General features: G+C 42.2%; 1 protein-coding gene across 10 annotated transcripts in view; it reads right to left on the reverse strand.

Annotated features, from left to right (window-relative positions):
• Positions 1-2693: 2693 nt before the first annotated feature.
• DST (dystonin) overlaps positions 2694-25696 on the reverse strand; it is a gene marked incomplete at both ends in the record, with an annotated part of 523923 nt that continues 500920 nt past the window's right edge. For 5 of the 10 annotated variants that reach the window (XM_080699914.1, XM_080699912.1, XM_080699911.1 and 2 more), the window contains 13 exons: positions 2694-2956; positions 4501-4624; positions 7916-8026; positions 8412-8611; positions 12316-12433; positions 15505-15522; positions 16688-16762; positions 16921-17075; positions 18053-18215; positions 19505-19668; positions 21224-21353; positions 23346-23534; positions 24117-24260. In XM_080699914.1, coding sequence (XP_080556040.1) covers positions 2694-2956; positions 4501-4624; positions 7916-8026; positions 8412-8611; positions 12316-12433; positions 15505-15522; positions 16688-16762; positions 16921-17075; positions 18053-18215; positions 19505-19668; positions 21224-21353; positions 23346-23534; positions 24117-24260 — 1854 coding nt within the window. Of the gene's footprint in view, positions 2957-4500; positions 4625-7915; positions 8027-8411; positions 8612-9590; positions 9663-12315; positions 12434-15504; positions 15523-16687; positions 16763-16920; positions 17076-18052; positions 18216-19504; positions 19669-21223; positions 21354-23345; positions 23535-24116; positions 24261-25696 lie in introns of all 10 variants that reach the window. The other 5 variants (XM_080699918.1, XM_080699917.1, XM_080699913.1 and 2 more) reach the window with 3 other exon arrangements.

Below are 25696 nucleotides of genomic sequence, written 5' to 3' on the forward strand. Positions count from 1 at the left end.
TGTAGTTCGGAGGTAGAATGCCCCTGGGTTCTATCCCATCACTGCAAAAATAAATAAACAAATAAATAAAAATAAAATAGTCATTCTTGTGCCCCAAGTAATGGGACTACAGGTCTACATCTGGCTCAATTTCTTGTTTTTCTTAAAAAGAAAATGAAAAAGCTGGGCGTGGTGGCGTACACTTGTAATCCCAGCATTTGGGAGGCTGAAACAAGAGGATCACGGTTCGCGGACAGCCTCGGCTACTTAGTGAGGCCCTCTACAACTCAGTGAGAGCCTGTTTCAAAATAAAGAATAAAAAATAGGGCAGGGGGTGTAGCTTGGAGGTAGAATGTCCCTGGGCTCTGTCCCCAGGACCACACCAAAAAAAAAAAAAAAAAAAAAAAAGAAAGAAGGGATATGTGCAGGTGGAGAGAGACACTTCTGCTGACTAGTGAAGGAGGAGGCTCCTCTGAAGTCAGCCTGGGCTCCCAGGATTATTATTAGCTCAAGAGGAGAGAGAAAACCAGGCATTGGGTCAATGCTTCAAAAGCTCCCACAGGGTTAATGCTGATAACTCGAAGTAGCCCCTTATGGCTTCTCTGAAATATTTTAAATCACTTTTCCCCAAAAGCTTATTTTACTACTAAAAAGGGGAAATTCTTAGCTTTTTGACAGGGGCACACATTCAAACAGGTTCAGATAAAAATCAGAGTCTTAAATTTGTCTTTGAAGTGGAAATGTTATGTTATGCAAAGTACTACAGAGATAAAAATTTCAATTGCCTTCTCAGATGACAGGTTTGCCCTCAAATGCATAAACTCTATAGCAAGTAATCTAATAGGTCAGAATTCTCCTCTCCATCAAAGCCTTCCACCTGAGACTTAGACCTTTGCTAAGAAGGAATTACTACTGCTTAAAATAGCATGTGCGCACGTGTGTGTGTGTGTGTGTGTGTGTGTGTGTGTGTGTGTGTGTGTTTGTGTGCACGCGCGTGTGTGTGTGGTGTTCAGGATTGAAACCCAGAGGCATTCTACCTCCAAGCTACACCTCCAAAGCTGTTATATATATTTTTATATATACACATAGGTATGTATGTATTTGTTTGGAAACAAGGTCTCAATAGGTTGCTAAGAGTCTCACTAGGTTGCTGAGGCTGTCCTTGAACCAGCAATCCTCCTGTCTCAGCCTCCCAGGTACTGAGATTACAGGTGTGGCCACTATACCCAACTCTAATGGCACTAATTTTCGTCCTTGGAAACTACAGACTCTTCAACATTAGTCTCTGTTCAAAAGGCACTCAGGAAAAAGACAACCTTATTCCCCTGGGCCCAAAGCCCACTTGATAATTAAATGGCAGAGTTATGCAGAATGCCATGCTATGACACTTAGGACATTCTGCCACATACCCCCTGGTTTCAGTTTGTCTTTTAGTGATTGTTGCCGTTGATGTTAATTGATTCCCCCTAGACTGTAAGAGGGCAGGAGACCTGTAGCTGAGGGTCAACAGTGGCTAGCATGTGGCTAGTACTAAATTATTTGTATACTAAATGTTTAATATTACTTCATTATAACTCCCTTTTTCTGACAGTCCCCAAATTTATCCTGTCAAACTATCGATAAATGTATGCCCATAATCTTTATTTAAAACAAAGGACAGAAAGAGTTCACCTTAAATAATCAGGTATGCCATATAGTCAAGTGAATATGTTTTATTAAATGCATACTAATATCTTTCTGTAGTATGTGAGTATACATAATAAATTAAAATGTATATATTTATTAAATATAGGTAATATAATAAGAGAACATGATTCTTTCAGATGAGAAATCAAAATAAACCCATTTTTAAGTATCTTTTGGTCACTCCAAATTGATACTGCTCATAAAAAAATACACCAATTTTCCCTGGGGAAAAAAAAAAATTAATTCCATAGCGGTGTAGTTAAGGGACGTGTTTTATTTCGTAGCTTCTTGCGAGCAAAACTGCTTTGTTACAAAATGAGTTCAATGATACAGGTGCTACTGTCCACTCAAGCGAAAGAAAACCTCACATTTATATGAATGCACTTTATAATTATAATTATAGTCTTACGATATAAGAGGTCTAATATCCAAGATGCCTCTGGCCACGTTTAAAGCGTGGCACAGAAATACTGCAAGGTCCTGGAGTATCGTGGTACTGGCAAGTGCTCGAGTAACCTCCGTGAGTCATCTGCCAGACACTGCTGGAAGAACTGTGTACAGATGTGTGGACACATCTGTCTTTCTGCCCTCCACTTTTTAGCTCCTGTTTAAAGCATCTCAAAATATATCCCCAGTGTGTGTCTTTTGGCTGTTCAGAATTTCCTTAGAGAACATGTCGTGAGGTTCCCCTAATGTTAGCTCTGGATGCAGTCCTGCGGTTGAGAGGATGTGGACTTACCTGTAGGTACGGTAACTGATTCTAGTGTCTGCCCCACACATCACAGTGCAGAAATGTTAGTTTATGTTAAACTTTTTCTTCCCCATCACATATGATGTGACTTTAACCCCAGAATATCTGACCAAAAATGATACAGATCAAATAAAAAGACAAATACACAGATAAGGCCATCTGCAGGATTTTAAACTCACCTCTTGCAATATTTCACAAATAATTTCTACATCATATTTTACATCGTTCCAACTTAAATAATAAATGCACAAGGAAGGACCTTGGTGAACCAAGGGCACTATCTCTTGGAGGACTTGTCCAACTTGCTGGCAGGAGATTTCCTCTGGGGCGTGGGGATCTTGGAAGGCTTGGCTGCGGATGGCCGAGCAGCGGCTCGGGGCGTGGGTCTGTGTGTCTGGGGGACAGTCTCCACGTCAGAGCACACGGACTGAATTTCTGAAATGTCAAAGTCTGATGCGTCGCTGCCTCGGCGGCTGCTGGCCCTACTACCAGCTTTGCTTCCAGCTCGGCTTCCGGGGCGGCTGGGAGTCTTCTTGGAATCTGAGGGGAGAAAGCCGACATGGGTCGACTAAGGGTCCTTCTGCAGCGACTCTCCTGACACCTCGTAGGCACTCAGGAAAAAACTCTGGACTCAGGGCCTTTTCCTATCATGCAAGCTTAAGTGCGTATATAAAATACAGCAAAAAATGGGTTTACATACAAGCATGAGCTTGTGTTTATCCCACTTAAAATAGGATTCTGTTTATTGCAAACAGACATTAAGAAATATACCTAGTACTTGAGATTATTTTTTCTTTCTTTTCTTTTTGTGTGGTACTCGGGACTGAACCCCTGGGATGTTTGACATCTGAGATATAACTCAAGTTCTTTTTACTTCTTTTTGTTTGTTGTTACCACATGCTGGTCGGGAAGCAACAATCCTCCTGTCTCTCAGCCTCCCAAATACTGGGATTCTAGGTGTGCGCCACCTCACCCGGCTTGAGATTACACTTTCTACAGTTAGCGCATGGAGCCAGCGCCCACGGAGTAGGCAGACTCTGGGGTGGATAAGGAACTCAAAGAATGTGGGAATTTAAGAGAAGATTGAACCGATTAAGAAGTTTCACGCTGGCTGAGCTCCGAATTCGGGCTTCGCTATCCTGTGAAGAAACGTGAAAGAAGCCGGGCGTGGTGGCGCACGCTTGAAATCCCAGCATTCGGGAGGCTGAGACCGGAGGATCGCAGTTCGCGGACAGCCTCTGCTACTTAGTGAGGCCCTCTGCAATTCAGTGAGACTCTGTTTCAAAATAAAGAATAAAAAATAGGGCTGGTCATGGGGCTCGAAGGTAGAAAGAAAGGCGAGAGGCATTGATGAAAGTTTCAGTATGGCTGCGTTTCCCCAGCCGGCCGGACCAGAAAGTCCTGTGCGATCTCTGAGCAGGCAGAAAAGTTGAGTTTTCCAGGGTAAAGGGGGACGGGGCTGCTCGTGTTGTCCCTGTTGTTTTCTTCTGGACAGCGGGCGTTCTCCCCTCTTTCTTTGGTACTCTCCCAAAGGGATTTCTTAGTCCCTTGCTTCCATACACCTTTGTTGAGGAGTGGCACCACATGTTATTTCAAAACACTATAGTATTGCCAACTCCAAATTTATTTACCAGCTGGGCTCAGTGGTACATGCCTGTAACCCTACTAACTTGGGAGCTTGAGACAGGAGGATCGCAAGTTCGAGGCTAGCCTCAGCAACTGAGTGAGACCATGTTTTATTTTTTATTTTTTTATTTTTTTGGGTGGTACTGGGGTTCCTGGAAGCCCTTCTACCTCCGGGCTACACTCCCAGACCTATTTTTACATTTCTCTGCCTCCCAAGCGCGGGGATTACAAGCGTGCGCCACCACGCCCGGCGTGAGACCATGTTTTAAAATAAAAAAATAAAAAGGGCTGGGGGGTGTAGCTAAAAGGTAGAATCCCCGAGTTCAATCCTTGGTACCAAAAATAAAAAAAAGAAAAAAGAAAGAAAGAAAGAAATCCCCAGTTAAAAAGGAAGGGGATTATGATCATCAGATCATCATACGGCAGATGCCATAGAGACCCGCCACTCTCACACTCACCAGCAAACTGTGTGCGGACCCTGGCGGCTGCCGTGGTGATCAAGCCGCTCTCCTCTCCCGAGTGGAAGCCTTTCCCTGATAGGTACCCCGGAAGTCGTAGCTTGCTTCCTTGTATCGGTGTTCCCTGCATTCAACAGGGGAAAGAAGTGTCAGCTGTGGCTCAGGTTCCGGGACATTCCAGGACACCATTTCTTTATAAATGGATGGAGACGGATTCAGGGCCTCTTCAGGATCAGAAGGTGGTGACTCCTCAGTTAAACAAGGCCGGGGACTCTTCCTCGCTTTCCTCCCCCAATTTTTTTTATTGACACCCAGAGTTCAAAGGAAACCTTCTAAAGAAAACAAATTCATGGCAAAGGAAAAAATAAGAAAAAAGGAGGTCCCCAAATGAACATAGAAGCGAAAGCCAGGAAAGCAAGACAAGTGTGAGGATGGTAATACGCTCCAGACTGTCAGTGAGTATTAGGAAGTCAAGACTGTTAGTCCCAAGAGGATGGTGACGGTGGGTAGCGAAGGGGAGGGGGCTCTGAATGTTATTCTGAATACTGTGCTTGGATATTGTGTGGCTGCCACCTCGGTTAGCCAAGCAGGCAGAAATAAACAGAATGCTGAGTAAATAAAGAGTGCCGCGGTCACCACTGCTTAAATGAGCCAACCTAGGTGCAAAAAGAAGAGCGTGTTTGCTAGCTCGATGTATCGCTTCTCGGCTCTATCACTTTCTATGGTCCTCACGTAGAAGATTCACAGGCAGCATCTGGAGATCATTCTTTCAAAATTCTTATAGGAATGTGTAGAGAATATCCAAAGCAATTATACAATTTTATGATCAATCTAAAAGCACTGCAATTTCTCAGGTTCTGACAGCATTTCAAAAAAATTTGCCCAAGTTTCAAAAATAAATTTCTTCAGTATAAGGGACGTCATATTCCCCAAGAAACAAAGAGCTAAAGAGCCATTTGAAGAAAGTAATTCTATATAAATTATGTGTATATTTTAAAATAATTGCTTTCCCCTTAAAGCTTAGTGTGTGTGTGTGTGTGTGTGTGTGTGTGTGTGTGTGTGTGTGGCGTGAATGTTGCTGGTGACTGAACACAGATATACCTCCAAGCTATATCCCCAGCTCTTTTTAATTTTTTTGTTTTGAAATAGGGTCTCACTAGATTTCTGAGAGTCCTGCTAGGTTGCTGAGGCTATCCAAGAACCTGCGATCCTCCTGTCTCACCCTCTCAAGTACTGGGATTACAGGTGTGCACCACCATGCCTGGCTTAAAAGATAGTTTTAAATGCTTAATAAAGCATTTGTAGGACATTTTGATACATCACAGTTGAATTTATGAATTTTAATATAATATCCCTACTACTCATCTGCATATGTATGCCATACATATACCAGAGTGTAGCATTTATATATAATTTCTATGCAGAGAATGCTCAAGATTTCAAAATATTTTTACACACATAACCACAACGAATCTTCACACTCACCTAATCACCAACTTTTTTGGGGGAAGATTTAAATAAGTTTATTAAAAGATAGAAATACAGAAAATAGAAATACAGCCCCATGCCAAAATGGCATGGGGGGTGGTGACTCGAAATGCATACACCCTAATCACCAACTTTTAAAAAATGTGAAAAATGAGGGCCCAAGCAAAGAAGTGACCTGCCTCAGATCTGACGGTGCTGATCTAGTTAAAGCCCGAGCGAGGAAGCTCCGCTGACAAGCGCGAGCCAGCAGGAGCCTCCGGCCCAGCCGTCCTTCTCAGAACGCCTGGATTGTTTTCATCTGTGACAAGACTCTACCGTGGCCGCTTATTATTTTGTTTGGTTGCTTTTTTGTTTTATGAGGTTATTTGGAATGAACCATAGATTTTGCACTAGTGTAAATGATTAATTTTAGGGAATTTCTACTTTTTAAGTATTAGAGCTAACACACCTTTGATCTAAACTCCTAAAACAAATGTTAACATGTCACTTGAGGTTCTTTTTAAACCTTCCTTGGTTTTTGCTGTGATAGACCTGTAGTGACCGGCGGACGACTCTGCATGTGATCCATGGCGCAGGCGGCCCACTGGGAGGAAGAGGGAGGAAGCCAGGGCCTTGGGGAAGGGAAGAGGAAGGAGTGAGGAGAGCAGACTGGGATGCTTCTGTCCCGATTCTGCCACTTGGCAGCAATGGGATCGCCATGGAATCATGAGTAGAGACACTTTTCTCCGCCTACCTCTTATTATTGATGCAAGGATCAAGTAACAGATAAGAAGGCACAAAGGGCCTTTTAATGGTACTGTATTACTTTTATACAAAGGTCTTGGCCTTTAAGTGATATTTAATCCTAAAGATGAACTACCTCCATTTCAAGAGATGTTACAGGATCCCACTCACCCTCACTACCGTGATTTTAATCAAATATGTGATTATTTCCTGCTTATATTTGTTACTTCACAGAGAGGTTTCTCAAAACATATAAATGGTTGATTTCTAATTGCATGGCGTGATATATGAATTATCATATGAATTATATATGATTATATGACTTCTAATGACCTGATATATGAATTGTCTCAGCAAGTTTTATAGACCTTCAATATCCTTTTCTCATATACCACGCTGTATGGAGATTTAGATACTAAGATACCTTTTGAAAGTGACAGGTAACTTTCTGCACGTCTAATCCTACCCTCCCACCTCCTGCACTGATAACAGCCTATGTCGCCCCCACCCAGTGTTGCTGGGCAGAAATGAATATAACATTCAGAAAGGCCATGTCCACGGGGAACTCAGTAAAACTCCCTCCCTTCCTTCTCTCGCTCTCTCATCTCTTACTTTTTTTTTTCAATACTGAGGATTAAACCCAAGGCCTTGTACTGTGCGTTCTACCAATGAGCTACATTCCCAGATGAGACCTCCCCCTCCCCCTTTTTTTTTTCTGAGACTACCCTGCACTTGCAATTCCCTGCCCAGAGCTCTTGAGTAGCCTGGGTTGGCAGGCGTGTGCGCACCACTTGAAATTCTTTGCGGTGATTCTCTTCCAAAGGATAAAAACTGCTTCTCACTCCCGTCTACGGGGATGGGGTGGTTGCATTTCTTGCCTAAATTATGTCTACTAGCAAAAACGTTCCATCGGCTTTAAAGGAAATGTTGCTTTGGTCTGAATATAATCTGCATTTGACTCTTCCAAGAGTATGAGTGAGAAAAACACGGAGGGGACGCAGAGCCTGCAGTGAGGCTGTGTCAAGCTGCCACTGGCCTTTCTGTAAACTCCATACCCTCTAGGCGGATACTCACTCTATGGGTGTCTACAGAGGGGTGTGGTATTATTAAAAGCACCTATCTTAAGGGATGGTGAAGCGTGTTAGTGGGGGGTAGTTTGAGTTAAAGAAGGCTGTTAAGGCTGGGACGCGGGGCCTTACGATACCTCTGCAGATGACACGGGCAAGTCTGAGCACTCTGCTGGCTTACAGGGAGTTGACATTTTGCTGTTTGTCAACCATGGTTTACCATAATTGCGTGTTAAAGGATGGAGAATCTGTATGGAACAATGGCAAATCAAATGTAAAGGACAGCAGATCAAAAACAAAGCACAGAAAGAGAAATTCATAGCAGAGAGTCACGTTTCACAGTCAGAATAATTAATTAAAACAAGTGGAGAGCTCTGATGGCAAATCATTCACACCAAAAAAAAAAAAATAAGCTTTAAAAAGAAAAATTAAATCAATCTGAAAAATCATAAAGCCCCTAAGTAGATAGTCACCGAATGGGCCCCTAGACAACAACCTAAATTAAAAACAAACGAACAAAAAAATCCTGACTTTCCCATATTATGAGAAAGGGCACATTCTCGGGACCTAAAATGTTCAGAGCATCCTCAGGACACTGACTGCACTGGAGGAGATTTTACTGCGGAGTCCTACCTTGGGTGTGCTGGCAGCAGGGACCTGCGGGGAGGCCGCCTGAGCAGCCTGGCTGGACACAGACGTAGACCTGTTGGGTGAAGCGCCTCGTGACGAAGGCCGGGACCGGCGGCCCCGGGGTCGGAAGGCGGCCATCCCCTGACTGGCACCATCGGCTAGGATGAACTTCTCACGCAGTTCCATGTTGGTCCTTCCTTTAGCTGGATCATACACACACACACACACAACAACAACAACAACAACAACAACAACAACAACACACGAGAAGGAAGGAAAAGAAGAGGCGCTCAGTTGTTACGCAAAATATGACCGTGTGGCACCAGAGATCACGCCGGGAGTTTCAAGAACATCTTTTTGCCATGCCAACTCCAACTCAGCATAACAAAAAGTTAAATGCATTCCTTTACAATGCATTCCTTTTGGGTACAAGTGAGTTTGGGGAGGAAGAAAAAAAGTGTGCTTATTTTAACACTAGACATCAGCAAGAATAACCACTATAAAAGAAAGAGTCAGCATGAAAATGGAAAGCTCATGCTAAAAATAGAGTTAATCCACCAGCTACTGATGCCCACATGGTTACCCTCTAACCACACGGAGAAGACGAGCCAAGGAGGCAGGGGCGGTGTCTCTTGCATGTACCACTGAGGTCGGGAGAACGCCAGTATTTCACAATGGGATTAATTAAACCAATAGAATTACACAGAATGAGAGATGGCTCGTTAGTCACGATGACAACAGAGAAACTTCCAGATTTATTTTTCACCGAAATGAGGTAGCTAGTGTTTTTATTTTAGGCCTTGAAACACTGTTTTTTGTTTTGTTTTGTTTTGTTTGTTTTTTTTTACCAACATGCAGTAACAAACACCAGACCCAAGGATCGCAAGGGAGTTAGTGATGCGGCACTCATACAAACACGTATGCACATGGAGAACGCTCCAGAACCGATGAGCCAAGCCAGCAGATGTCCCATCACTCACAGGACGCCCGCATTCGCCGCACACCGGAGAGGCGTGTCAAATTTTCAGAATTTGAATTTGGAAGCCCCAGCTCAGTTGGATATGGGTTAAGCCATACGTAATGAGTGAAGCATGTTATATCAAACAAACGATTGCAGCAAGAAATGTAAAAGTAGGAAAGAGAAAAGGAGGGAGGGGAGAGGCCAAGAGAGGGGTTGCCAACCTATAGTAGGCTGAGTAGTAGTAATTGAAGAGTTTGATTCCGAACGTAACATTTTACTCCCATGATGATGAACTGGAAAAAATGACACAGGATACCAGTCACGTTAAAGAATACTGTTAGCAGAGGAAGAAACACAGTACAGTAGTTGAATATGCAAAAGGTGCTCAGATCCAGCCTCTAGCACACATTTTAGAAGAGAAGTTGCATTAGGAAAAGAAGCCCTCAAAGGTCTGACTCAACAAAGAATGGCATCTGGGCGACTCCGCCACGGTCGCAGTAACTTTCCGGAGCAACCCAACAGCATGGGACACATTCTCTTCTGTTAACTTTGTTTCATGAGCAGACCTGCATCTTACCTCAGGCTGCCTTACTTCCAAAAGGCAGTCATGCATCAGGTAATGTGTTTTGATAAAGGATGAACAAAACTGAAAACTTCCTATCTCCTAGTTGAGGTGGCGGCCACCCTACTCTGGTGCTGTGCACGCATTATTCACCTGTCCATGGGGATGCTGGCACGCACGAGCCTCCTGCACTGTCAGGAGTGTGAGAGCGAGTGCATAGATAGCGATAATAGTGCTATTTGTTTATGCAGTTAACCATGCTCTATTCTGTTATTCTGCAGTCTATCCTACTTGTAAAGAATTCACTGTGAAGTAGTGTGTCATACTATGCCAGTTGCACCCTCATCTATCTTGTGCAGACTGGACTGCATTCGTTTCTCCTGTGATTAATCTGATCTTATGTCGTTTTGCTCGTCCTGGCCCTCGGAGCAACAGGATATACCATACAAATATGCTTGTATATATGTGTTATATGCGTGTTTATTAACTTTGTAAGCATCTAAAAGCTTGACTAAAGCTACATACACACACATACACACACCATAGAGCAGCCAAGGTGTTTGGAAAGATATACCGACTAAATTTGTATAAGTATACCCTGTATGTACATAATAATGAAATAGCCTAATGATACATTTCTCAGGACATATCTCCATTGTTATATGTTACATGACTGAGAAAATAAAATGGGAGATTTTATTCTTATTTTACTTTACTTTTAGGTACATCATTAGCCAACAGAGAGCAGAGCTACTGCATATGACTGTTAAAAATCAACGGTGGCCTTGGCAGATAGACCTGCTGACTCTGATAAATCTGTGTATTCAGGTCCCAGCATGGAAACCGAGGCCCTCCGGGAGGATCCTGGCCTCACACTTGGAGGCCTACTACGTAGCACTGGCACAGACATTAAAAAAGCCTACAAGAAGCTCACAGATTAAATCAAATCATAACATCTCCACTGTTTCTTTCTTCAAAGTAAGAAAATATATGCGTACTGCTAGATGGTACATAGTTAGAAACTGCAATTGAATGTTAATTTGTAATGTACAACAATTAAGAACTCAAAACCTGACTGTAGGATCTGAAAAGAGGAAAATTACAAGCTGACCTAGGACTTTTAGGCCAGTAAGTATGGAGCAAACTATAGTATTATATATGTTTAAATTATTAATATTCAAATCTGCAACTTTGACATAAGAAATCAGTTAGCAGTTCATAATCCTCATTATCATTATTTTTATGGTGCTAGATATTGAACCCAGGGGCAGTCTACCTCTGAGCTATACCCCAGACCAATTTTAGGTTTTATTTTGAAACAAGGTGTCACTAAGTTGTGGAGGGCCTTTCTAAATTGCCGAGGCTGGCAGGAACCCTGAGATCCTCCTATATCCTGGTAGATCATTACCATTTAAAAATGTTAAGTATTGCCGGGTGTGGTGGCGCACGCTTATAATCCCCACGCTTCGGAGGCGGAGACAGGAGGATAAGCAGGTTCGAAGTCAGCCGCGCTGGCTTAAGAGACTCTGTTTCCAAATAAAAATATAAAAATGGGTCTGGGAGTGTAGCCTGGAGGTAGATGGGTTTCCAGGAACCCCAGTACCACCAAAACAAATAAATATATAAATAAAATAAAATTAAAAATAAAAATGTTAAGTATTACTTTCATCACCTTTCCCTCATTTCATAAAAAGTTTTGAGGCTCCCTCCCTCCATCCCTTCCTCCCTTCCTTCCTTCCTTCATTCATTTCCCCCCTCTCCTCCCTTCCTTTTCTTTCTTTCTTCCCTTTCTTTCTCCCTTTCTTTCTTTCTTTCTTTCTTTCTTGTACTGGGGATTGAACCCAGAGGCATTCTACCTTCAAGCTGCACTCCAAGCCCTATTTTATTTTTTATTTTGAAACAGGGTGTCACCAAGTTGCAAGGGCCTTGCTAAGTTGCTGCGGCCGTCTCACATCGCTGGTCCTGGGATCGCAGGTGTGCCACCACGCCTGGCTAAAGAGCTCTGATGCTTAAACTCTTACTGTCTAGTACGTTCCATTGTCTTCATCTCAATTTTCTTACCACTTAACCTTGCTATTTAATGACAGAAAAAATCCTTTCCTTGGTGAGCATAAGAGTTCATTTTGAAAGTTGCAGGCAAGAGGGTTTCATAAAACAAACCTTTCTCATATTTATTCTAGAAGTAGCAAAAAAGGAAGAAGAAGAAGATAAAATAAATGAGAAGAACACGGTTTACACAAGTGCCACGAGTTCCTCAGGAACTGACAGACCAATGTGAAACATTCATTGTTAGAACCAGCGCCCCAGTTATGGCAGTACATTTTTAGGTGCTGGGAAGCAAGGCAAACGCGCGTGTGCGGTCACCCTGACGAGCCTCTCCTTACCCCTGCAAGGATCGTTCTTCACCAAGAACTCATCGAGGGCCATCCATCCACCACCAACGCGAACCATCACTGTACTTCGCAGGATTCGGACCAGACGCAGCTGCTGGGAGTCTCCAAACTGTGCGGTGAAGAGAGAGAGAGACCCTCTAATTGTCAGACACAATTCAAAAGCAAAGGGCATAGCACAGTCTTCAGTAGCTAGCGTAAGCAATCGACTTTGATTTCTTGCTTAGTTCACAGCGATTAGTAAAATCTCAGAAAAAGGGTTTGTAATGATCTGCGTTAGACTGCTGCATGCTGGTTTAGCCCAAAAGAAAACAGTATGGAGAAAACGATCACAAGGAATATCGAGTTTAATACTGAAGCTTCGTTCTAAAAATTATTTTTCTTGCTTATGATAGGCTCCCTATTAGTAAATGGAAATCATTTCTAGAAATTAAACACAGCCATAAAAGTAAGCAATCGCCTGCCTGCCCAGGGCTTATACGAAATAAGACGGTTGTAAGGCAAACTTAATAAACTCTGATTCATCTTCATGAAAAATGAGCTCTTATATTAAAACCATTTCCCACTGGAATTTGTTGGGAGAAATCTTCATAAACTCATTTTGTTTGACGAAAGTTTGAACTCATGCAGAATCAAATAGTAAATGAGTATAACTAATACAAATTTCACAATCAACTAAAATGTCTGCGGCTCTAATGAGCTGGTAAACCAGTTTCTTAAGGGCTGAATGAATATGCCACTTCAGATTACCACGATATTAGAACAGCCACTGACAAATTACTGACGCAGTTTTCAAACCTACAGGAGTTTCTTCTCACAGCTGTCAGTTGCCGTAACTGGGGCACTCACAAGCAGGCATCTTTCTCTTGCCCTTTCAGTAAATTGCCAGTCTCTCGGACACACTACAAGTCTGGCAAGTCCTGAACAAATGCCGGACTGCAGGCAGTTCTGACCAGAGGTTTATTTGTTGTGAAAGCCTATGAGAAATGATTTTACACTTCTAAATCATTTCTAATAGGTTCATGTCCAACTTAGTAAAACCAACCACACTGAATTTTATGGTTGCCAACCTAGCAGGTAACAGAGCAAAATGGACAAATAAACATAAATAGCTTAAAAAAAAAAAAACAAGAAAGATACATACAATGCGACTTAGACTACTTGACTAGGCTCACTGTGATAAACAGAAAACTTTAAGTAGGAATAATCTGCTCCTTTTTAATAAATTTTAGCATTTGATTTCTGGATGAGAGCCCTAAAACATAGCAGACCAACTCTTAGGTTGGACCCTAAAATTCAAAAGGGCTTGGAAAGCATATAAATTGCACCAGCAGAAATTCCTGCTGTTTTGCACCAGACCTCCTATGTAAATCACTATTCTAAATCTGCTATTTATTTATTTATTTTTTTGAGGGGGGATGGTGCTACGGTTTGAACCCAGGGCCATATTCTACCTCTGTGGTACAACCCCAGCTGTTTTTACTTTTTGTTTTGAAACAGGGTCCCACTAAGTTGCTGAGAGTCGCAGAAAGTCACTGGGGATGGCCTGAAACTGTGACCCTGCTGTCTCAGCCTCCCAAGTACTGGGATTATAGGCGTGCGCCACCACACCTGGCTTTAAATCTGATTTTTTAAACACCGAGACTTAAACATTCCTATAAATGACTCTATTCCTCAAATGTAAATTTAAAAATCAAAACATGTACTTATTTTGTTAGAAAAATACTGGTGCTGCTAATAAGCAAAGGGAAAGGAGGGGGGGGGGGTTTAAAGAAAATTACCTTTAAGGAACCAGATAATTCCATGCTTGTGTTCAAAACAGAAGTTTTCATGACATATGTAAAAGCATTTTTTACAGAGACGATATTTCAATTCCATTAAGTATGAATAATTCTCAATTTTTAAAAGTCATTCTCCAGACAACGCAGATGCCTTCAAAATTTCTCCTAAAGCCAAAGTGTAAGGCATTCAAAAAAACCAAAATGTGGTTTATTGTGCTTTCAGTAAAGACAATGTTTTGAGGGGGATATAGCTCTTATTCTCTCCATAGGTAAAATATGCTGTCCCATTTGATGACTCATACACAGTAAGAATGGAAAAGTAGCGTTTGATATATTATAACCAATGGAAATTTCACCCTGATTCGATCATTACAGATTGTATGCCTGCGTCGATTACTATACTGTGCACTACAAATATGCACCTTGATTGCGCGTTAATCAAATACACTTATTAGAAAAAAATCTGTTAAGCTAACTAAAAATTTCTATTTAAAAATTATTTGCTGGGAAGAAATGGGGTAAGAGATCATTTGAAACTTAGATATAATGTTTAAAAATGGAGTGGCAGAGTCCTATCTTATGCGATTTGGTCAAGTACTATACACAGCAATGATCTTAAGATTTCATTAAAAAGCTCTTCTTATGTAATATGTTTAAGTTGCAACATAATCTCTCTTGTCTTTGGTTTTTAAACTCTAACCATGCTACAGTGCCACTAAGCAGTTTCTATTGACTTAGATGTCAGTGCATTTTGCCAGATGTCAATGCATTTTGCCAGGATGTCATAAAACGTCAGTTTCATGTGGTAACTTTCCTGAAAAGGAGTGAGTGACATCATTTAAACTCCCAGAGTTATTATTTCTGCTCAGAGGATGAAAAGCCCTAAACCGCTAACTTTGAACAGAAAACAGCCAGCTGGTTTGGGGAGGCCCCTTTGCTTGTGGTTGAGGGCCAGGGACACTTCCTACTAACTGCATCTTCTCTGTCTCCTCCTGTTTTTTTTTTTGCTTCTCTGCTACTGTGTATCTTACATCCTAAACAGTTGGACACAGAGATGTGTGGAGAATTCAGTTTGTGTTCCACTGAGCACTAGCATAAAATGCATGCTAATAGCATTATTAATAATGAGAATTGAATATCACACTTGTAACACAGTAGCTAAGCTACTAGTCATTATCTGGTTCGCTTAAAAGTAATCTCTTCATTTGAGACACAAGGCAAAAAGGAATCCTGGATCAAGGATCCCTATAGCGCGTACAGAAACACCACGCCAACCAACACTGTAGTAGCTGGGGGGGGGGGGGGGCAGCACGGGAAGATTGGCCATTGCAAGCTTTAAGGACTATGAATCAAAGTGGAAAAGATTATTTGGAACTTGAGAATACATTCCACTGGTTTATACCTGATTTCCCAGGAAGAACTGATAAAAAAAAAAAAAAAAAATGAAAGATGGGAGAAAGACACAATTAGTTCAACAGGAAACTTTCTATGACTCCAGAACACACACACTCTCACGCGCTGGGCTCCTGGGTAGTGTACCTAGCTTAGAGATGTGCAGGTCCCCAGCTCTCCCGATTTCAAAGCAAATAACCAGATAAATTTCTCTACAGATTTTAAAATCTGAGGATTTTAAATTTAGGTTAAAAATGTAAAGATGTAGATGAGCATTTTTCAATATAAAAATAGTTTTTCACCATTTTTATGAAATAGTGAAATACTATAAAATAGAAAAATAGTGTTTATTTGCAAGTAACAAACTAAACTAGGGAAACTCAGCACATTTCCTATCTAGCTACTACGTATAAGAGATGTTCCAAAAAAGAGGGGGAAAAAAATTAGAGAGAGGATGATGAAGTCACTTGTTCTGTTTTTAAAGTGTACCAAATTGATTGAGATTTTGATAAAAGCAAAAATTACTGCATAAGTGGGAAAAAACACCTGTTTTCCATATTTGTAAAAAAGGAAATCAGCCTTTTTAATCATGGTTCTGGTTTGGAATAGCTTTGTTATTTGAAATTTAGAAACTTACCTTTAATCTTTTTTTTTTTTTTTTTTTTTTTTTTTGGCGGGTCTGGGGATGGAACCCAGGGGCATTTGACCTCCGAGCTACACCCCCTGCCCAGTTTTTTATTCTTATTTTGAAACCGGGTCTCACTGAGTTGCAGAGAGCCCCACTAAGTAGCCGAGGCTGTCCGCGAACCGCGATCCTCCAGGTCTCAGCCTCCCGAATGCTGGGATTACAGGCATGCGCCACCACGCCCGGCTACCTTTAATCATAATAAAACATATTACAAAGCAATCTGAAGCAAAAATATGGACCATATGAGATGCGAGTGCTTTACCGTGAACAATTTCCTCCTTGAAAGTAATGTAAAAGTCCAAGATATGCTAATACTAAAATGCAAGCTATTTTTATAAAATTGAAGACGATAAAAGTTGGGAGTTTCATATGCCATTAAATGTTTACATGATGTAAAAAAAAAAAAGAAAAAACTAGGATTCCTGGAAAACAATGCAGATCAAATTGTACACAGACTTCATTTGATATCCTTTAAAGGAACTGTGAAGTTTCTTGCAAAACTTACCCTGTATTTGTTATCACCAATCTGTTCAACTTGAAATCGTTTTGCACATTTACACTTAGCTACTTGCCTTGTCACCTGTCAAGAAACAATGAGACATTCATTGAATGTTAACACTTCAGAGTGGAACCCTTAAAACTCGGACACAACTGTTGAAATACAATGGTTGCATGGACCGCACACAGGTCCTGCAGAACAATGCTTGCTGCCGTACGCAGAGGAAGGAGAATGAGTACCTCATCTTCGATTTTGTCGGCATCCGTGATGGGTTTATATGCGTCTTTATTTGGGTGAAGGGCTGCCACAAACTCATAGTAGTCGATGTACCCATCCCCGTCTCTGTCAAAGATGTCAGCAACTGCACTCATCTCCAGGCGGCTGGTGGGGAACTCTGAAATTTACAAAAAAATGGTACGTAAGAACATTTGTTAATTCCACTTCAAAACACTCTCAACTTCCTATTTAATCTCGGTGGGGCTGGTTAGGTTATCAGGGTGATCAAACATGTTAAAATCCGTCTTTAAAAACGGATTTACATTTCAGCAAATGAATAGCTATCTAGGTGATGTAAACTTTAATTATTAGGGTGAGTCATGAAGTGCTGTTTCTGTAGGCTGAAGCTGGTTAATGTCAGTAATTTTATGAGGTCCAACTACTACTCTACTTAAGGAATAACGTAGATGAAATTTACGTTAAGAATGACTTCTAGTAGCATGTTTCAGGAAAAGCATACACAAACAACTGGACTGTCAAGCTAGATGGGGACAGATACCCTAAGAATTTTTAAAAGGGTCCTAATGTCTTCTTAATGACATGTTAGATCAGAATGCGAATTACAAGAAAAAAGCAACCTGCATTTATTGATTTCCTAATATATGCCAGGAGAAACAAAACAAAAACCTTAAGAATTAAATATTACTAGCTGTATTTTGTTAACGAGGACACAGTTTAGTGGAATGAAATGAAGGAAAGTTTCTATAGCCATACAGTTAGTAACTGTACCTGTACATTTTACTGGAGATGCTTATTTTTAAGGGTGGCGATTTTCCAGTGATACTAATAAAGATACTAATAAAGGCAATGTTTTATTAGTAACAAGTTGGCTGGGCCTGCATTTTTTTGTTTTGTTTTCAGTACTGGGGATGGAACCCAGGGGGCATTCTACTTCTGAGCAACACCCCCAGCCCTATATTTTAGTCTTTATTTTCTGAAACAGGGTCTCACTGAGTTGCAAAGGGCCTCACTAAGTAGCTGAGGCTGTCTTTGAACTGTGATCCTCCTGTGTCAGCCTCACAAATGTGCACTTTTAAACTATGCCTATTTTCTTTGAAAATCATAGCAGTTACAGTCACCTCTCCTGGGACTTACTTGAGGAAAGGATCCCATCGATGAATTCCTGCCGGGTGATCTTCCCGTCCTGATCTTTATCGATTCTCCTGAAGAAGTCCATCACCCGTGATTTCTTGTGATTCATCCACCGCATGTATTTTTTGCGCCAGACATCAAAGTCGAAGTTGGCAAACTCCCTCAGCTAAAAAGGGCAAATGCATGTTGGTGGAATTACTGCTGTGCTGAAACCATATTTTAAACCATAACTTCTAAACGAAGTTTGTAAGGTTTTGGGTGTGTGTGTGTGTGTGTGTGTGTGTGTGTTTATTTTTTTGGCACTAGGGGTTGAACCCAGGGGTGCTCTACTACTGAGCTATACCCCCCAACTCCCATTTTACTTTTATTTTTTATTTTTTAATCTGAGTCTTGCTAAAGTTACTGCGTGCTGGCCACACATTTATTTATTTATTTATTTTTGTGGATCTGGGCAACCCAGGGGCATTCTATCTCTGAGCTATACCCCCTGCCCTATTTTTTATTCTTTATTTGGAAACAGGGTCTCACTGAGTTGCAGAGGGCCTCACTAAGTAGCTGAGGCTGTCCGCGAACCGTGATCCTCCAGTCTCAGCCTCCCGAATGCTGGGATTACAAGCGTGCGCCACCACGCCCGGCTACACATTTATTTTTAATGTTCCCCCAGGTAACACACATCTCTCTCCCATTTCAAAGACAGGTATGGTCTTACAAAGGGGGCTTGGAAATATTTTTCTGGGTAGGGCTTATTTAGTTAACATTATTAATTTTTCTTTACAAATAAAATTCCTAACCCAGAAAATTCAACAGAAAATTTCTGATCACAGCAAAATCACAATGATGGTCTGTTCCAGGCACATTTGAAAGTCACACGGAGGCCACTGTGAGAACTCTCACCTGACCCCTTGCTCTCATCTAAAATGACCCTAAATCTCCAAATCTCAGGTATAGACTACTATTAAAAGGTCTGAATTACAGCCCGGCATGGTAGAGCACGCCTGTTATCTCAGTACTTGGGAGGCTGAGACAGGAGGATCACAGATTCAAGGCCAGCATAGTAACTTAGCAAGACCCTGTTTGAAAAATGAAAATAAAAAAGTAAGTAAATAGGGCTGAGGGTGTGGCTCAAAGGAGGAACACCCCTGGGTTCACTCCTACTACCACATACAAAAATAAGATATGAATTAGAAACAGTTATATTTGCCAGGTAGTGCCACCAGAAAACGCATGTCAAGTTGGAGCTTTTCCTACAGTCAGCATCTGATTGTTAAAGCAGAGCTTTTTACTTTACGGATTCCCTAAATCTGAATGCCTTATGTCAATTTTTTCCCAAAAACATACATACTCTTGGTAATCACTTCAGAAATAAAACACGCGCTCAAATAGCAAGAGTCTGCGTCTGTTTACTGAGCAAGGGGAGGGGGCGGCCTTAGAGCGGGGAGGGCTGAGTCTCCGCACCTCCTCCAGCCTGTCCAGAGCATCGTTGAGCTTCCTTCTTCTTTCCAATGCCAGGAGCCAGACCTGCTGCCATCTGCTCACCAGTAAGTTCACCCTGGGATTCTTGGTCTCAATTTGTGTCTGAGAGCCAGAGGGGTATAAGCTGGAGGCCGGGAAGCGTTTTCCTGTTAATACACAACTTGAGTTAGGATGGCGAGTTTCCAGCGCTCGGCTATGCGGTAAGGCTTGGCCCTTTTTTTTTTTTTTTTTTTTTTTTTTTGCTTCTGGCTGAGTCTGAATCAACTTAATTATTGGCTATTATAAGTAGAAATGTCCTAATTTAGAGGCTGCATAATGTCACGGGCCAAATCTGTCTCACTTATTAAGGACCACATACTGTTCGCGTAAATTAGAGAAGTATATCTCGACGGGGCCATTTGAATATTGGACTCCTCTCTCAATAACGTTATGCTTAAAACATGTTCCTGCTTAAAATTCATTCCATCTCAATGACAAAGCAGAACCTTCTTTGTTAAGGCAAGAGAAAGAAATCTCCCAGGGCAGTGAGCGGCATCTCAGACTCAGCAAATGCAGCTGTCCTGAGAGAACACGGCTGGAAGAGGAGAAGTAAGGGCAGGAGACGCTGGGCGGCCCCTGGGGCAGGATGCTTCACAAACCCTGGTCCAGCAGGGAAGTGTGTGCAGAGGATCCACTTTCCACCAGGATTGTATGTTTCCTGTGCAGAGTCTCATAGCCATGTTTATGGAGTCACAAGCCTCTTCTCCCTCTTTCTAGCTGTTTTTCACAATTTTCTGTAACTTCCCTAAACAATTATCTCAAAGCAACTTCTTTATCTAACTAAATGGTTAGATAAAGCCTAGGAAAATTGCTGGCATACTTATTGGTCACACGAGACATAAGTGTTCAGGCTGGGGTTTCTCTGGATAAATAATATTTATCGATTACTTAGCTACATGCCTGGAAGTTGGCTAAGTACCTCATATGCGTTAGCTGATCTCATTCCCACTCCAGTCCAAGGAGCTTAAAATAAACTCCTTCTACAGAGGAGGACATTGAGGCTCAGAAGGAGTTCAAGGCACAGGCTCAAGGCTCCGTTTCCCACTTGGTAGTGGGGGGAACAGCCAGGGAGTCTGTCCCCAGTATTCTCAGCAACTTTATCTTGTCCTTACCCTGTAACGCGGTCATTACAAGAGCACCAAATGCACTTTTTAAGAGGCACTAGGACACCATTCAGAAACACACAAAGTGCACATGTAAACTGTGCTTCTTTTAATATTCTCCAAGCTATAATAATAATAATAATAATTATTATTATGATGATTTTTTGCGGGTCTGGGGATGGAGCCCAGGGGCATTTAACCTCTGAGCCACACCCCCTGCCCTATTTTTTATTCTTTATTTTGAAACAAGGTCTCACTGAGTTGCAGAGGGTCTCACTAAGTAGCTGAGGCTGTCCGCGAACCGCGATCCTCAGGTCTCAGACTCCTGAATGCTGGGATTACAAGCGTGCGCCACCACGCCCGGCTATTATAATTATTTTTAGTGTCATCTTTGGGAGGTTAAGTTTGAGAGGTAGTAAAGAGAGCCCGAAGTCACATGAACACGAGCTAATCCACCAGACTGATTTCAAAGGGTAATTCAAAATAAAAGAGATCCAGCTTCTTTTTTTTTTTTTTATCTCAAACCATTTTCACTTTCAAGAAAGTGGCCATTGCTTACTTGCAGTTCGTCCCTTATCCAAGACTGGAATGTGGGATTGCAGTGAGGGAGGATCAGCCGTTCTCCTCTTGTAGGTCTTGGTAACCTTATCAACATCAGGCTGCTTTCTGGTCATTTCCTCCATGAAGGTCTGTAATAAAAGGAATGATGGCATAACAGAAGTATAAGTGATTATCATTAGGAACGAACTAAAAACACAAGGAACCGTGCTATTTCTTTTTTATTTGTATTTTGGTACCGGGAATTGAACCCCCGGAGGTTCTACCTGTGAGCTATACCTCCAACCCTCTTATAAAATTATTTTTAATTTTGAAACTGGGTCTCACTAAGTTACTGAGTCTGGCTGTGAACCTGCGCTCTTCCTCTTTCAGCCTCCCAAGTACTGGGATTACAAGCATGCGCCACGATACCCAGCTCATATTCTTATTTATTTATTTAGTGGTATGGGGGGGCCCCAGGGGCTTTCTACCTCCAGGCTATATTCCCAGAACTATTTTATGTTTTACTTGGCAATAGGGCCTCACTAAGTTGCTGAGAGCCTAAGTAGCTGAGGCTGGCTTCGAACCTGTGCAAACCTCCTGTCTCAGCCTCCCAAGTACTGGGATTACAAGTGTGCGCCACCATGTTCGGTTTCATATTCTTATTTTTGAAAAAGAAATTATCGTGTTTTATCTTTAGGTGAAGAAATATCTAAACCAGTATAATGTAGAATTTATTAATTTCTAAAGAATGCAAACTGTGTCAGCTGATAAAGACATTCAATTTAAATTAAATTAATCCACAAGGGTTTTTAGTGAGCACGTATTGGTCTTAAGAAACATACCAGCTAACTTGTTACTTTGAGGCACATTTCACCTACATATTTGAAATACTGAAGCTGGCTTTGATATACAGCCATATAGTATCCACATTAAATATAAATACATTAAAGTAATAAGGAAGCTATTTGAAGGACAGTAAAAGTTAATGGAGTTAGAGTTTATTGCAGCTATATTTAAAGGGCTCGACTATCTTGCTATTTCCTACCCTCTCTTTGGCTTCTTATTATTGTGGACTAGGCATCTCTGTAGCTGGGAAATGCGGCAATGGCTGTGGAAATGCAGAGACAGGGATGGAGAAGGAGGAGCTCGGCACGGTGCAGCACACCTGTAATCCTAGTACTTGGGAAGATGAGACAGGAGGCTCTCAGATGTGAGGCAGCCTCCGCAATTTAGTGAGCCTCTCAGCAACTATGTGAGTCTCTGTGTCCAAATAAAAAATAAAATCTTTCTGGAAAGTAGAGCTTGGAGGCAGAATGACTCCGAGTTTAATCGCCAGCAACACACACACACACACACACACACACACACACACACTCACGACAGACAATAGTGAAAGGAAAGTAACACATCTCTGGAGTATTATCACACTGGAGAATTCTATTCCAATACCTCTGATTACAGAGAACATAACCCGAGACACTCAAGTCCATGGAAGACATTAGTAACTTAGACTTGTGTTAAAACATAATATTGGCAATGTTAACTTCTTAACCAAATGAGTGGGCATTTAATGTTTCTCTTTGCACATTCAGCAAACTATAAGTCAGGGTGCGTGTGTGGCGTCCATCATCTCAGTTTAACACAAGTAGAATGTACATAAGTAAACCTTCCAAGAAGGGCAACACGTCCCCTTTTAGACGTGATGTACTTGGAGCCCTGAGGGTTGTCTTGGGGGAGAAGGCAGGCCAACACAAAACCCTACCATCAGTACCAGCGACAGCCATGGGGATGAGCAAGATGCCAAGAGCGAGAGGAGCAGAGAGCTGAGGATGCCGACGCAGGAGTCGGCAGAGCCGACATCCAGAGACGAGTGACAGAACAGGAGCTAGCTCACAACAGGGCCACCCGAGCACAGACTCACAGATGGCAAAAAGGAAAGAGTTTTGCAAAGGTCCAGCGGGAAAGTGTGAAGGGAGGAGTTTGAGGGTGGTTGTAGAATTAGAACCCCAGCTCCCAGGAGCTGGGGAGCACGTTGGAAAAAGAGAAGGTCACAGCACAGAGCGATCTTTGGAAAGGTACCGCGGGGGGGAAAAACCTCGGGTGGCGATGGTTAGCGGGGGTTAGGGTTCGACTTCTTTTACCTGGTGTTCTGCGATGAGGGCTTTCACCTCCTCGATCTCCTGGGGGATGACTTCTTTATCCTTGTCAGTAAGGGTAGTTTCAGCCCACTGCAGCCAAGCCAGCAAAGCTTCCAGCAACTCCTGCTTAGCAATGAGCCCAGCCAGAGCGCTTGCTAATCTCTGCTGATGTTGCTTTGCCCAGGCCAGCACCTGTTGAGGAAACAGAAATTTTTCTGGATTTCTTCCAACTTTGTGAGTAATTGCACTGATGTAAAATATACAAATTTTAAATGAAAATTAGGATCATTCTGGGCCAGACCCATAATGATTTCAGTCTTTTTAGATCCCACCAAGATGCTGTTTGAAGAGGACTTGGTTCAGATCCCAGGAATGAATACACATACACACACACACACACACACACACACACACACACACGCACGCACACACACTGAATCAGAGCTGATTTACACTATATATGCTAATTCACCCTATGAATATATTTTGCTTTGCACACTATTCAGTGCTGGATTATTCAATATACACATTTAGAAGTGAGAAAAAATATTGTACAGTGGCCCAGGGTTTGGGGGATACCGCTGCAAATCTTTCTACCTTTTTAAAGAAAAGAGAATTCTGAAGACAGATGACACACACGAGGGGTTTTAAAAAGCGCTTTTCAGGTGGGGCTCCGCTTTGCCATGACGATGGGAGCATTTAATTGCTGGAATTCCCCCACGACCCCGACTCTCAAAGCGATTGCGGCTCTCAAGGTGATCTAGACACACTGACCTCCTCAAACCTGGCCCGGATGATGGTGATCCAGTGTTTAATGGTGGTGATGGAGTCGGGGTGGCAGATGGCCAAAACGGCGTCACCCATGCTGGTGGCTTTATTGAGTTCAGCTCTTTTTTCTTCCAGTTTCTTCATGAATTCCTACAGCAGAAACAAAGACTTCAATTAGCCGCTGGCACTGGCTGAAAACAAGTCTGGGGACTGTTCATTTACTGCCAGGGTTAAACAAACAAACAAGCAAGCAAGCAAACAAGAACTTCAATCGGTTTATTCACAGCTGGAAGGAATACACTGGAGGAGAAAGGGGCACCAATAAAGAAATTAAGTGCCTTCCAACATGCATGTAAAACATAAGGACAGGATGATATTTGATGCTTTAAAAATATAGTCCTTCTTTGAAAATGTGGATATAACTGGGCGTGGTGGTGCACGTTGGTAATCCCAGCATTTGGGAGGCTGAGACCAGAGGATCACGGTTCGTGGACAGCCTCAGCTACTTAGTGAGGCCCTTTGCAACTCAGTGACACCCTGTTTCAAAATAAAGAATTAAAAAAAAACAAAAAACAGGGCTGGGGTGTAGCTCAGAAGTAAAATGCCCTTAGGTTCCATTCTTAGTACCGCAAAAAAAAAAAAAAAAGAAAATGTGGATATAATTATATTATAGATGGGGAGTAGGATTGAGAGAGACAATATTGCCAAACAGAGAAACAATACTGACCACAAAAAGAAAAAAGTTCTAACAAATAAGACAGGGAAGTTGGAGCTGGGCATGTATCTCTAATTCTTAGAGGCTGAAGCAGGAGGATGATCCCCTGAGCCCAGGAACTTGAGACCAGTCTGGCCACGATAGCAAGATCCCATCACGAAGGTAAAATAAAAACAAAAAGAAGCAAAAACTAAACCCCAAATCTCCAAATAAAAACAAAAATGAAACAACAAAAAGATAAGGAGGTCAGTATTTAAAATAGCATTAAAGCTGGGCGTGGTGGCGCACGCTTGTAATCCCCGCACTTGGGAGGCTGAGACAGGAGGATCGCACAGGTTCGAAGCCAGCCGCAGCTGGTTTAAGAGACCCTGTTTCCAAATAAAATATAAAATAGGTCTGGGAGTGTAGCCCAGAGGTAGAAGGCCCTTGGGTTCCATCCCCAGTAACACCAAAAATAAAATAAAATAGCATTAAATATGCCAGAAAAGATTAAAAATATATATCAAAAAAGTATCAAGCATGAGAAGACTGGGCAAGGAGCGTATACGCCTTGGGGATGTGGGAGAGGGATCAGAGTTCAAGTGAGTCCTGAGGAGGCCAAACGGCCCTGACCCCAGGCGGCCTGGGCGAGTGAGGCCTGCCCCTTTCAAAGGTCAGTGAGACCCTCTGCTGTTTACGCAGTTCTAGCCAAGGCTTCATCAGGTCAAGGACGATCTTTCCAAATAGCCCAACTGTCCCTCAGGCCTAATTCCACTTTCTATCATCAGAACTTTATTCAAGCCGGGTGTGGTGGCGCACGCACGCTTGTAATCCCAGTACTTGGGAGGCTGAGACAAGAGGATGGCAGGTTCGCAGCCAGCCTCAGCTACTT

This window comes from Muscardinus avellanarius (assembly GCF_963383645.1).
Source record: "Muscardinus avellanarius genome assembly, chromosome: 8".
NCBI lineage: Eukaryota > Metazoa > Chordata > Mammalia > Rodentia > Gliridae > Muscardinus > Muscardinus avellanarius.